Source organism: Lampetra planeri, chromosome 3, assembly GCF_965212315.1.
Source record: "Lampetra planeri chromosome 3, kcLamPlan1.2.h2, whole genome shotgun sequence".
Taxonomy (NCBI): domain Eukaryota; kingdom Metazoa; phylum Chordata; class Hyperoartia; order Petromyzontiformes; family Petromyzontidae; genus Lampetra; species Lampetra planeri.
Window position 1 is genome coordinate 1,389,616 of NC_136109.1, and position 12,903 is coordinate 1,402,518.

Genomic DNA, 12,903 nt, shown 5'->3' on the forward strand with positions numbered 1-12,903 from the left:
TGCATTTAGGATTTATTTTTATTGTTAAGATGCGACCGATGATGTCCCCATCTGGTTACTTATCAAAGACTTCCCCCCTCCCCCCCACCACCCCCGAAAATATAATTGTGTACCTGGTAATAGATGCACACACGCAGATACACACACGCACGCGTTTTAAAAAGCAATGCTGCGTTGTGCATAGCAACGTCACAATTGCACCGCTACCATACTTAAAAGAAAAATACATCCCCCAAACAAAAAAAATAGATTTTTTTTTTAAACCTACGGTGTCGAGGCAGAGTCACGCGGCGTTCCATCGACTATCGGTACACCGGTTGTACCATGAAGCACAGAGTGCACGCGTACTCAGCGTCGGGGGGGGGGGGGGGTGACACCTTAAAGCCGTACACGGCGCACGGATGAACACAATCACGGGCCACCACAAACCTAGACCCCATCTTCCAACCCCCCTCCACCCCGAAAAAAACCAAATTCCTCCCAACGTTGTCTTAACGTTTGGCGAAATCGAGTCTCCCACCCAGTCCACAACGACGCCTCCCAGTCCCATGGGATTTCGATGCAAATTTTTGGCCCTTTCCTGCTGTCGCGTGGCCACGACACGTGATACATAAGTTAAATTTTCGTTGTAAATGTTTTATTGCCGTATCCTTGATAAATATTGCAACTTTAGTATTTTATTTAAGGCCCGGGTTTGCGAGAGCTTCGAAGGCTCTTGTCAGTTTCTGGAGTCCAATTCTCTCTCGAGGTGTAAAGTCACTGCAAAGCCATCCAGCGGCGGTGGTGGCGGTGGTGGTGATGTTGCTGCTGGCCTTACATGGGCAGTGGTGCACACGCCACAACAACAAACCCAACAACAACGCACACGGTTGCTCCACCTAAACCTCTCTGCGTGCTGCCAAGGGCCGTTGCCCAAAACGTCGAGAACAAACTCTACGCACTCTTTCAAGGCCACACACGTGCGGAGGTGATATTGACGAAAGCGCGAAGAGAGGTGTTTCGTCCGTTGAGCGTTGCTAACTCCGCGAGGCATCTGACCGCCTCTGGCGCACGGTGGAGAGGGGTTGGGTTGGCTCCCTTCGTGGGCAACGGCATCACGATCTCCGAAGCATCTCTCAGGCCCGCACCGAATCGACGATACAAAACTCGGGTGCTACCGACGCAATTAAAAAACTTTCCAATTAAAATCTGGCCAGCATGAGACGCAAGTCCGCGTCGGTCTCACTGGAGGCCCACGATCTGAAACGTTTCAGATCCCTCAATGCGCACGTTGTTGGGACGAGTGCTGTTAGCGAGCACCTATGAAGCCACACACACACACCACCACTAGAAGTTCATCCTACATACATACTCGGATAAGACGAACCTGCACACGCACTTCGACGGAACGAGTTAAACTGCGCACTCTCACCGAGTGAGTAGTGGTGGCAGTTGCGGTGAGATAACAAGCGTGATGGAGGGGTGGGAATAACGTCCTGAAAGACCCGAGCTACAGCGCCACCACTCCTCCGACGCTCCGCTAACAGAAGCCCACAGGCGCCGATCGCCTCCGCTCGATTTTCACCGATATTCTATTAAAATGAAAACAGCACCGCAAATCCTCCGGCAAGGATTTGCGGCTACTGGGTCGCTCCGACACCCGAGGCATCAGGCTGGCGATGCGCTCCCGATTTTCGGGAACATTTCGGATGATTCCGGAAATCGGGACTCGATACGAAATTTCTGACGTTTCGGATTTCTACCCAAAGGGGAAGTGACGTCACTGAGAATGACGTCATGCCCGCCGTGCTTCAACCGAAAATGGCGTCGCGTGGCATCAGATGACGTCACTTTAGTGAGCACCAAACTTGAAAATAACGAACACGAACAGATGTTGTTAAATCGGAAACTCATTGCTAACACACGTATACACACCCAGGCCGAATGAGCGTTGGGGGTGAAACAAATCTACCAAAGCCCCCCCCATGAAATAATGGCAAGCAGAGCTAATTGACACCATCACTTACAAGCAGGCTGTGTCACACGATTAGCAACGTGGTGATAAACAATGCACACCACAGCAATCTAACAGATTCCTACAACACATACCAACGTCATTTAGTATCATTATTACCCTTGCTTACCCAGGAGTGCCTCCCCGAGTCTCAACTCTTTTTCACGAGGGTCCTGCCAAGGTTGTCGAAGTAGGGGGCGGCCGGGAGGGGTGATGATCGCTGCTGCTGCTGCTGTGTGATTGTGATCCCGACTGAGGGGTCTGCGGTGAGATGTTTCAGCACCTGCGATGTTTGGGAGACGACCCGCACCCGCCACGTCGCGAGGACGGAGCGTCAGCTTCCTCGCTCGCACCGCGACCCGCTTCTACCCATGCGGGCTGACAGCGCCAGTCTCACCACGGCACCCTCACGGCACCGTCCAGGAGGCCTCCCACAACGAGGGGCTCTCTGGTTCACGCAACGAGCACTTCGCCCCCTACGCAGCGGTCGATGATGATGTTGACGACGACGTTTGGGCCAAAACCTCCGAGCGGATCGACGCTCGTAGGTCGCGTCCGTCTCTACTGCGAGCGGATGATTGCGGAGACGTCAACGCGGCCGATCGTTTAGGCGTGGGTGCACCCCACGCAGTCCTTCTTCCCCTTATCTCGGCGGCGCTGCGAGTGATTCTCGTTACACATGCGGGGCTATCGGTGTGTGGTTAAGGCTTCAGCCTCGCTGGGGACAAGCGCTTTGCCCTCCGGTCTGTGGGTGTAAATTGTCCTGGATAGGTCACACTGAGAAAACAAGAGACCCTGCAAGGGCGTGCGGAGCTAAGAAGCTGTTACCCGGCCGCCTAATCGTCGCCGGCTTAACAAAACGTCACGTCAACGCTCCCCTCAAAAAACGCACAATAACGCTGCGAGAGTCTTTAACGCGCAGCGCTACCATCTCATCGCGCCGCGTACATTATTCTAGCGTCAAGGTCTCTCCTCACGCTTTGCCGCTTGCTCAGAAGCACGATGGCAATTTGCGAACATAGCCCCCCAGATTATTTCACTTTTACAGAGTGCAGCAATCCCGGCGTTCAATCCCATCACATACGAACGATCGGCGCGACACTGAGCAGTGCAAAGGGTCAGAGTCACCGGTCGCAGACATTCTCCATGATTTGCCACGTTTCGGAATCGTGAGTAAATCCAAAAATCGATTTGAGAAAAAAAAACAGTGGGGGACGTAGCGGTTCGCTCGTCGCTGCCAGAATCGTGAATATTAAAACGAAGACATCGGTTCTAACGCGCGTGGTTCTAACGCGCGCTGTGAATCCGGCCCCGGAACCAAACGGAACCGGGTTTCAATCGCTCCCGACATCGAGCCGCTTAATCGTCGCCTGTGAGGGCTCTGTCCGCGCCCCTGGGCGAGTAGTTGAGTAGCTGACACGTGGTGCGTGGGCTGCTGTGCACGTGGTCACGTCCCTGACGGTTACGCGAAAAACGAGCTCATCGGCAATGGTTACATTTAGAGGTTTTGTTTGGGTTCGATCGCGTAAATATAAACGTGTGTCGTGAAACCTCGCCACCGCCCCGACACAGCCGATTAGTAAGGGGATGGGCACGTAAACAAAACGTGGCCAATTCGTTACTAGTTCAGCACACACCGGCTGTGCGTCGCAGAGTTAACCCACGATGACATTTACAATTCGAGCACCGTGACGTGTCGTCAGTAATTACAACAACCGCCATCGCCGGATGGACAGCCAGAGATGTGGAGAAGTCCTCCTCCTGTTTCGTTCTTAAATTTCTTCTTGACATTCGCTTTGCGCCCGAGGGTGAAACCACGCTGCCACCCACCCTTGTCCCCCAAAATTGACATTTCATGTAGAATTTGTGACGTGCGCACGCACGCACACAGGTTTCGTTTTACCGCCTTGGAGAGAATTATTCACAGGCACAGGAAACTACAGACGCGCCTGGCGAAGGCAGCCAGGATGGGTGCCAAACAATTGCCTGAGCTCTGATGTCCTATATTGGGGTGTTTGGCCAACTGCTGAACATGTCATCATCGTCGTCGTCGTCATCATCATCCTCGGCCTTGGTCAATCCACTGCTGGATGAAGGCCTCCCCACAAGCCTTCATCCACCGCCCCTGCCGCTTCCCCACCCTACCGATAGTTGACACAAACTAAAAATCAATAAAATCCACGCAACAATCATAAATACACGCAACGCGATGATTACATTCGTGAAGGTAAAACGAGGCGATAAATACGCGCAGAGCACCGGCGTGGCACCACACGCGACGTGGGCGTCGCGCTCACGCCAGCGAACCAAACACGCGCACGCACGCACACGTACAGAGACACACGGACGTACACGCACAGGCGAACGCACACACGCACGCAGACACGCACACAGACACGCACACACGCACAAACACGTACAAACACATAGATGCACGCACACACACGTACAAAGACGCAGACGCACGCACGCACAGACGTACACACACACACAGACGTACGCACACACAGACGTACACACACACACAGACGTACGCAGATGTACACACACAGACGTACACACACACACAGACGTACACACAGACAGACGCACACGCACCAGCAAACCAAGCCACACACACGCACGACCTCGTGACCGCCCTCTTCCGCAGCTCCGCGGAACCTTCTGCAGGGTCCGCTGGGGCTGAGCGCGCGCCGAGGCTAAATCACCCCAGACCCGTTGTGTTGCTTTCTCTACGTGCGTTCACGTAGAGCACCTTTGAGGAGATGGGGGACCATGATGGGAGATCATCATGGGAACATCAAAACGCCACCGCGCTCGGGACTGGAATTCCTCAACCCGAAGCGGATGGGGCGGTACGGGAGGGCGGCCCGCATCGATCACGTCGCGTCTCTCTTCGCTGCGTTTTCCCACAATGCCCGCGTTGCCGTAGCGACATCGCCGACGCTGGGCAACGGCTGGCACGGTTTTGTTCAAGCGAGCAAAGAGAGACGCGACGCGCGTGCGTCGTGGCGCGTCCGGAAGGCACGGGACTCGATATTTAAATTAAAGCCGCTCCGGTTCCAACCGAATTGCGTTTCTTTAAAAGAGGAACACTGGGCAGCATGCGACGGTCGCCGATTAAAGCCACCGACGCCCGTGCTCGCGATCGGCGCGCGACGATCGGGGTGCGCACCTTGAGCAGGAGCGGCTCGCGAATCGGTTCCTTCGGGGCCGCCGACGAGACCGGGAAATCAAACTGGGGACCGGCGTTCGCGGCGGCCGCCACCGAGCGGAGGGCCTCAGGCCTGGTCGCGCGAACGCCGCGTCGAAAGTCACGCGCGCAAAAACCTTCGACGGGTAACGTTTGGGGTAAAATGGAAGTCCACGGCGGTGGCGGGCGGTGGCGGGTGATGGCGGATGGTGGCGCGTGCGTGCGGTTGGGCCTGCGGGCGTGCGCGTGAGCGACGGGGCTGGCGCCCACTCTAGGCGTGCAGGCCGAGGAAGGCGGAGAGCGCCAGGCCGGGAGGCTCGAACACCCGGTGCTTGTTCACCACGCGCGTCTGGCGGCGCCCATCGCGATTGCAGCCTGCGAGGGAAGGCCGGCGCTTCAAAACCGTCGCGCGATCGTCGCCCGCGCGTTTACGTTCTCACTCGCTCGCTCACGAACTCGCACACTCACACACCTACTCACACACTCACAAACTCGCACACTCGCTAACTCACACACCCACTCACACACTCATGAACTCGCACACGCTCCCACACTGAAAATTGGTCCATAGAGATTTGGAGGGAAAAATTTGTTTCGGATCGATCTGAAGCTGCGACGTCACAGCAAGCGCCGTTGCTCGTGTGTTTTTACGCCTCGCGTGTCACTCTGGCTCAGTTCGATTAGCGCAGTTGGCGACGTACGACGCGAAATAAGTTCAACATACATATATATACATAAAAACATTTCGTAAAAATTATTGTTTCACCACCAAAACTTTACATATTTATAATAGAAATCGAACAATTAATAATTAATTAACACAATAATAATGATTCCAATTAGTGCATCACCACACGATCTGTTGTTTTGCTGCAATCGCTAAAACACAGAAGCTGAGAAAAATAAATCGTCCATGTCAAATCCTCGCCTAGCGGTTCTCAAACTCGCGGCCCCCCCCGCCCCCCCCCAACCCCCGCCCCCCCCCGCCCCCCGCCCCCCGCCCTCTCACCCTCGTCCCCCCCAGTGGCTTACTGGAGGAGGCGAGGTCCAGGTACTGGCACAGGCCGTGAAGTAGCATTCGCTCAAAGCTGCAACACACAGGGCACAACCAGGAGTCAGATACCACGCCGCGCTGCAGCAGTGGTGGTGGTGGCGGTGGCAGTGGTGGTGGTGGCAGTGGTGGTGGTGGCAGTGGTGGTGGTGGTGGCAGTGGTGGTGGTGGTGGCAGTGGTGGTGGTGGCAGTGGTGGTGGTGGTGGTGGTGGCAGTGGTGGTGGTGGTGGTGGTGGTGGCAGTGGTGGTGGTGGCAGTGGTGGTGGTGGCAGTGGTGGTGGTGGTGGCAGTGGTGGTGGTGGCAGTGGTGGTGGTGGCAGTGGTGGTGGTGGTGGCAGTGGTGGTGGTGGTGGTGGCAGTGGTGGTGGTGGTGGCAGTGGTGGTGGTGGTGGCAGTGGTGGTGGTGGTGGCAGTGGTGGTGGTGGTGGCAGTGGTGGTGGTGGCGGTGGTGGTGGTGGTGGCAGTGGTGGTGGTGGTGGTGGCAGTGGTGGTGGTGGTGGCAGTGGTGGTGGTGGTGGTGGCAGTGGTGGTGGTGGCAGTGGTGGTGGTGGTGGCAGTGGTGGTGGTGGCAGTGGTGGTGGTGGTGGCAGTGGTGGTGGTGGTGGTGGCGGTGGTGGTGGTGGCTACGCTGCTCTCTGCTACACCTGGCCGCCTGTAGTGGTCCAGCGCTGTGGAGGCGGCAGCAGCAGCAGCAGCAGCAGCAGCAGCAGCGAGGGTTGGTGGACCACGCGCAGACGTTGTGAAACTTCCTTCCCGTGGGCATCAAACAGGCGTGCTAGCCTGGCTCGCCAGGAGAAGGCGATGCGTACACTGCTGCCCGTCGACTAATCGAGACCCGTTTCTGTCTGTACACGGGGGATCGAGCGTCGCCTCCTCGAACAAAGGCGTGGGTTTTCACGTGTCGAAGAAACACGACTCACCATTCATTGGCCGAAAACATCTCACGAATAAAAACCCCAAGGTCCTAGAGTCCTACAACTCCTGGATCAATAAGTAAATAATTTTTTTTGTCGGGAATAAATTATTGGTATTATAAGACACCGCTGAAAACACGGCGAACTACGCGTGGCCAGAACTGGGATCGGAACCGAGGATTCCCTGACTATGAGCGACCCGTCACACATTCACAGGGTCATAGGTCATACGGTGACAAGGTGACAGGGTAATAGGGTCACAATATCAGGGGCACACGCTCACAAGGTCACATGGTCATAGGGTCACGTGCCGCCGATCGCTGAAAGGAGCAGACGACGACTCCGTGTGTCGAGCTCGCATCGCCCGGAGGGCGGTAGTTTTTTGGCCTACTCTTCCTCGCTACGGAGACGTGCTGGAAGAGGCAGGGGCACCCACGTTTGACCCCACCACCACCACCACCACACGCGACGTGCCGATCAACTTTACTGCGGTGAACCCGTTCCTGCTGCCGTTTGCGTGGTAACAGTGGGGGGCAGGGGGCGGAGAGAGAAACCGGCCCCCCCGAATTTCCAACCGCCACGCCGGGACGTGGAGTCGAACCGGCGACCGCGCGGTTTTGCGAGTACCGCAGTGCCGCTGAAACCCATCCGACACCGCCGTGGCCCCTCTGCCGAGATGGGGAGGAGGTGTTCACACTTCACGCGTAACACCTCCGGGCCAATTTTCTCCCAAAATCTCCTTGCAAATTACAAAGGACCTCAATTACAGCGAGAGCGGTGAAGGGTGCGGAGAGAGAAAGAGGGGAGAGGGTTTGGGGGGGCGGGGGGATTGTGGGGGTTGAGGCTGCACCTGTTCTCAAGCATGGCCAGGTACACAGCCTCTGGGCAGGAGCAGAAGAAAGTGGTCACATTCTCCTCCAGGAACTCCAGCGTACCCTGCGCGCACACACAAAGACAAGATCCCCCGTATAGCCTTAGCAGGCTGTATGGGCGAGGGCTGTTGGCGAGCACCTATTAAGGCCGGCACGGTGCGGTGACGCTGACGCCGACGCACCGGCTGTTCACTTGAGGTCGAGACGACCCAGGGGAGGCCCAGGATGAGATGTGAACCGATCCGGGCCTGTGACCGGCGTGGTGAAGTACGGTGAAACAACCCCCGTGAGCGGCACGGGGCTTGGGGGGGGCGGGGTGGTGGGGGCCTTCGTCGAGCAGCGACGACGATGGGGGACGGCCGCCGTGACCCTTGGCCCGTGACCCTTGGCCCGTGACCCATGGCCCGTGACCCGGCGTGCTGGCGGCAGTAGCGAGGCCGGCCGGGAGGATCGGCCCAAAATCCTCGAACGAGAAATTGTGGCAGTTGGGTCCTGGAGGGCCCCGACGAGCAATGCCGGCGCAGTGTCGCGTCCGGGCGAGGCCACGAGTGAAGTGAGCTACGGGGCTCAGTTATCAAATTTGGCCAATTTACCCAGGGAAGCCTCACCGAGTCTCAAGACTCTTTGCGGAGAGGCGGGTCCTGCCGGGTTTTTCGTGGTACGGGGCGACGCTGCGTCGTGTTTCCTGATGACGTAAATTCGCGAGGTTCATTCTTCAAACTGGGCCAATCTGGACCGTGACGACGGCCACAGCGCAGCGGCATTAACCAGGGCAGCCGCCGTTGTTCGAACCGCGAACCTCCCCCGACGGGCGGCGGGCGCTCAACGAGATAAGCGGAGCGCTTAACCGCCGCCGCTGTCCATCTCGTGGGCGAGCAGAAGGAGAGATTGAAACCGTGATCGCCGCAATCATCCCGCGGCGCTCGGGAGATTAAGGCAAATGGCTGCGGCTTGCCGGGCTCCGCTTGCTCCGCTCTCCTGGCAGCGGCCACCGCTCACCCCCCACCTTCACCAAAACCACGTTGCCCACATCCCTGCTCATTACCCGTCCCAAATCTCAAGAAGACTCCATGCCCTGTGTTTATGTACACGTGTGTGTGTATCAATTCCGTTATAACGGACTCGTCACGCGACGAATCATCTCGCGCCCGTCCCATCTCTCACCGGGGAATTTTATATAAAAACTATTTTTAGAACAAAAATATTTTTCTCCAACGTAATCGAAACAAAACAACGGACTTGAGCTGGTACAGCCCGGAGCGGCCCCGCTCGCCAGGGCCACCGAGCAGTGGCCCTGGCACGCGACGGCGCCGCAGCGTGGGCCGGCACGGGTCCCGGCGAGCGGCGACGCCCACAAACGGCCCTGCAAGTTTAGACTCCGACGGAGGTCACGGAGGGGCAAGAGGAGGTCGCGGGCTGGCACGGGGGGGGGGGATATTCGGGGGGGGGTGCGGGGGGGGGGTTAGGGGTTAGGGGTGTGCGGGGCTCACCAGGGGAACTCGCTTCTTGCGCAGCGTCAGGCGGATGTGCTTGTCGATCCGGTCGTAGCACTCCTTGGGGCTGTACGGCAGCGGCTCTGCCGGGGAGGAGACGCCACGACCGCGAGCGGCCGCGTTCAACTTCTTATTCCGTTCCCTCCCACCGTCTGTCCCTTTCCCCCGGTCCCTATAACCCACTTCACCTATTCAGCTATTTTACGTAAATAACGATGAGCGTGCCGCCGTACCGTGGGTGGCGCCGTGCGGGTCGAGTTTGCTCCCCACCGCCTCCTCCCCGTCGAGTCCTCGCAGGAGCCGCTCCTGCTCCTCCCCGGGACGGTTCATGAAGTCGTTCCAGATCTGCAAGCGCAGCGTAACCTTCGTCACCGCATCTCGCGGGCGGTGGGGGGGGGGGGGGTGTCCCTCTCTCTCCCCGGCTCTGGGGAGGGAGGCGAGGGAGGTGGGGAGGCGAGGGAGGTGGGGAGAGTCCCCGTACCTGGATGTAGTCCTCCTTGGTGAGCACCTCGGAGAAGATGGAGTTGGGCCTCGCGTCGCTCTCGTCCGCGTCCTCCGCGCCGCAGGGGTCCATCTTGTCCACGAGGTTCATGAGGTAGTGAGCTGCACGCGCGCGGGGCGACACGCCACCGCCAACGCCACCGTTCAAGAGGCGCCTCTCGCTACGGACGCGCCGGTTCCGTTCACATCTCCCGGCGCGGCTCGAGAGGTTTTTTATTTGCCGCCACGGAAGCCGCGTCTACGCGTGCGCGGCCGACGCAGCGTCGCCGCGCCCCCACGGCGTCGCCCGCTCGCCGCCCGCACCGCTCGTTCCACAGGCGCGCAGCCGCCGGTGTCGTGGAAACAACGACGCCGGTGCCTCCCGTAAAAAAAAGAAAAAAAGGAGGCATCGGCGGGCAGTCTCGCGCGGACGCGGGCGGCGGGGATCGGCGCGGGCGGCGCTCACCGTTCTCCTGCCGGCGCAGGCGCTGGCGCCCCTTGCCCTGCCGCACGAGGTCGGAGTTGCGCACGGCGCGGTTGACGTAGAACTGCTTGCGCCGCGTCGCCGCCGCCGTGCGCTTGGCCGGCGAGGCGCCCGGCTCCCCGGCCTCCCCGGGGCCTTTCTCTCCGGCGCCCGGCCTGCTCCGCCGGGAGGCACGGCGCACGCGGGGGTTAGCGGGGGCTAGCGGGGGCTAGCGGGGGCTAGCGGGGGGGGGGGACGGTGGTAGTTGTGGTGTCGCGGTGGTGACGCTCGCCTGGGTTCGATTCCTGACTCGGGCACCTTTCTGCGTGAGAGTGTGAGAGGAATGTTCTCCCCTGTGAGAGTGTCTGAGTGCGAGTTCGTGTGAGAGTGTCTGAGTGCGAGTTTGTGTGAGAGTGTGTCTGAGTGCGAGTTCGTGTGAGAGTGTCTGAGTGCGAGTTCGTGTGAGAGTGTCTGAGTGCGAGTTCGTGTGAGAGTGTCTGAGTGCGAGTTCGTGTGAGAGTGCGAGTTCGTGTGAGAGTGTCTGAGTGCGAGTTCGTGTGAGAGTGTCTGAGTGCGAGTTCGTGTGAGAGTGTCTGAGTGCGAGTTCGTGTGAGAGTGTCTGAGTGCGAGCTCGTGTGAGAGTGTGTCTGAGTGCGAGTTCGTGTGAGAGTGTGTCTGAGTGCGAGTTCGTGTGAGAGTGTCTGAGTGCGAGTTCGTTTGAGAGTGTCTGAGTGCGAGTTCGTGTGAGAGTGTGTCTGAGTGCGCACGTGAGAGTGCGTGAATTTGTGTGAGAATGGAGAGCGGTAGTGTAGTGGTTAGCGTGCGGCGTTACGATCCCGTAGCGATGAGCACGGTGGGATACGTACGGGGCGAAGATAGTTCAACGTACATACATGCAGACACACCCGAGTTCAATCCCACTCACAGCCAACACCAGTGACCATTAAATGAGGACCTGATACAATGTGTAAACGTCGACACTGGGGAGACAAAGGCGGCCGGGCGTGGTGCTGGCCACCCAGCCCCTAGTGTGCCGTGCCGGCCTTCATAGGTGCTGCGAACAGCACTTGCCCCAACAGTCTGTTAAATCTTCTTGGTTCTTTCGGTAAAGTCTAGATTTGACGCTTTCGTGACCGCAGGAATCCATACTCTTTGGTTCTTTCGGTAAAGTCACGTGGGTAGAAAAATAAAATAAATCACGACGTTTCCATCGCAACACAAGCAATCATCATCAGGTGGGAAACCACAGCAAGGCTACATGGGGGATCTTTGTCTTGTGTGCGAGTGTTGTCAATGCAAGGAACAAATTGCCTAACCCAATCAGCCTCCTTTCCCATATTCGTCCCTCCAAATAAAAAACAAATACGCCTCTGAACACTTCTCATCAGCTGCACGGCCTTCTGGGAGTCCATTTGTCTGTCCTAATAACAACACACATCCTGGTGAAGTGCCAGATGTTTCTAGGCGAGGACCCCCCTCCCCCCGCCAGATGTGGTCCCTGCTTCGATGCAGGACCGCACGGCGCAGAATTGACGTGGAGTGTCATTGTGTCGGCCCACGGAACGGACGAACGATGTGTCCGCCAGCACCGAATGAAGCTTTGCTGGCAAGACACTGAATGTCGAAACCGGTCCGGGAGTCTGGGCCCGTGTTTGGCGAATGCTGCCGAAAGAATTGCACTCCCAGAATGCCGTGCGCGGCCCGATGTGAAGTGTAAACATTTATACACATTTGTAAGTTTTATAAGACGAGAGACAAACGTGGCGTGGAGGCGTATTTATCGTCTGCTGATCTCCCGTTTCAAAATAGACGGTCCGATCTTTCCGCCACGGCACGCACAATGTGCACGCAATACGCAAATTACACAATTCGCCTTTTCCAAAGTCCACAGACATAAATGCATCGCGGGGAGTTGCTCAACTGGGAGAGAGGGGGCGAGGTTCCCCGTGTGTGCGGTGGCGTAGCGGATGGTGCGCTGCGCTACGAACCCGGCGACCCCGGACGATTATCTGAACCGGTCCTGGGCCTCCCCTAGGTCGACTCAGCCTCAAATAAGTACCTGGTGCGGCGTGTAAACATCGGCACTGGGGAGACAAAGGCGGCCGGGCGTGGTGCTGGCCATCCACCCCCTCGTGTACCGTTCCGGCCTTCATAGGTGCTCGCTAACAGCACTTGCCCCTACAGTCTGTTAAGGCTACACGGGGGATTTTTGTGTTGTACTCTGCCATGTTGTTGTAAGATTAATGATGACGAGTTGTGTTTATTACACTGTGTAATAAAACAAAATTGTTCCTGGGTAGTGAGTGTTATTCCCTAATTGCTTATGCCTCAAAAGTACAGAAAGTGGCTATTACTCCCCACAAACTTTGCTTTTGTGACCAGGACAGTGATATTTTGAAATTTACCGATTTTCACTGAGAAAACGCGGTGTGCATTTGTGTCA

At 57.6% G+C, this 12,903-nt stretch overlaps 1 protein-coding gene across 1 annotated transcript in view; it reads right to left on the bottom strand.

Annotated features, from left to right (window-relative positions):
• The window catches only part of R3HDM4 (R3H domain containing 4), a 22,284-nt gene continuing 9,381 nt past the window's right edge, over positions 1-12,903 (bottom strand). Inside the window, exons 2-8 of the mRNA XM_078618579.1 lie at positions 10,464-10,636; positions 9,999-10,120; positions 9,751-9,862; positions 9,515-9,600; positions 8,003-8,088; positions 6,219-6,274; positions 1-5,561 (exon numbers count right to left, since the gene is read on the bottom strand). Coding sequence (XP_078474705.1) covers positions 5,458-5,561; positions 6,219-6,274; positions 8,003-8,088; positions 9,515-9,600; positions 9,751-9,862; positions 9,999-10,120; positions 10,464-10,636 — 739 coding nt within the window. The 3' untranslated portion in view covers positions 1-5,457. The remainder of the gene's footprint in view (positions 5,562-6,218; positions 6,275-8,002; positions 8,089-9,514; positions 9,601-9,750; positions 9,863-9,998; positions 10,121-10,463; positions 10,637-12,903) is intronic.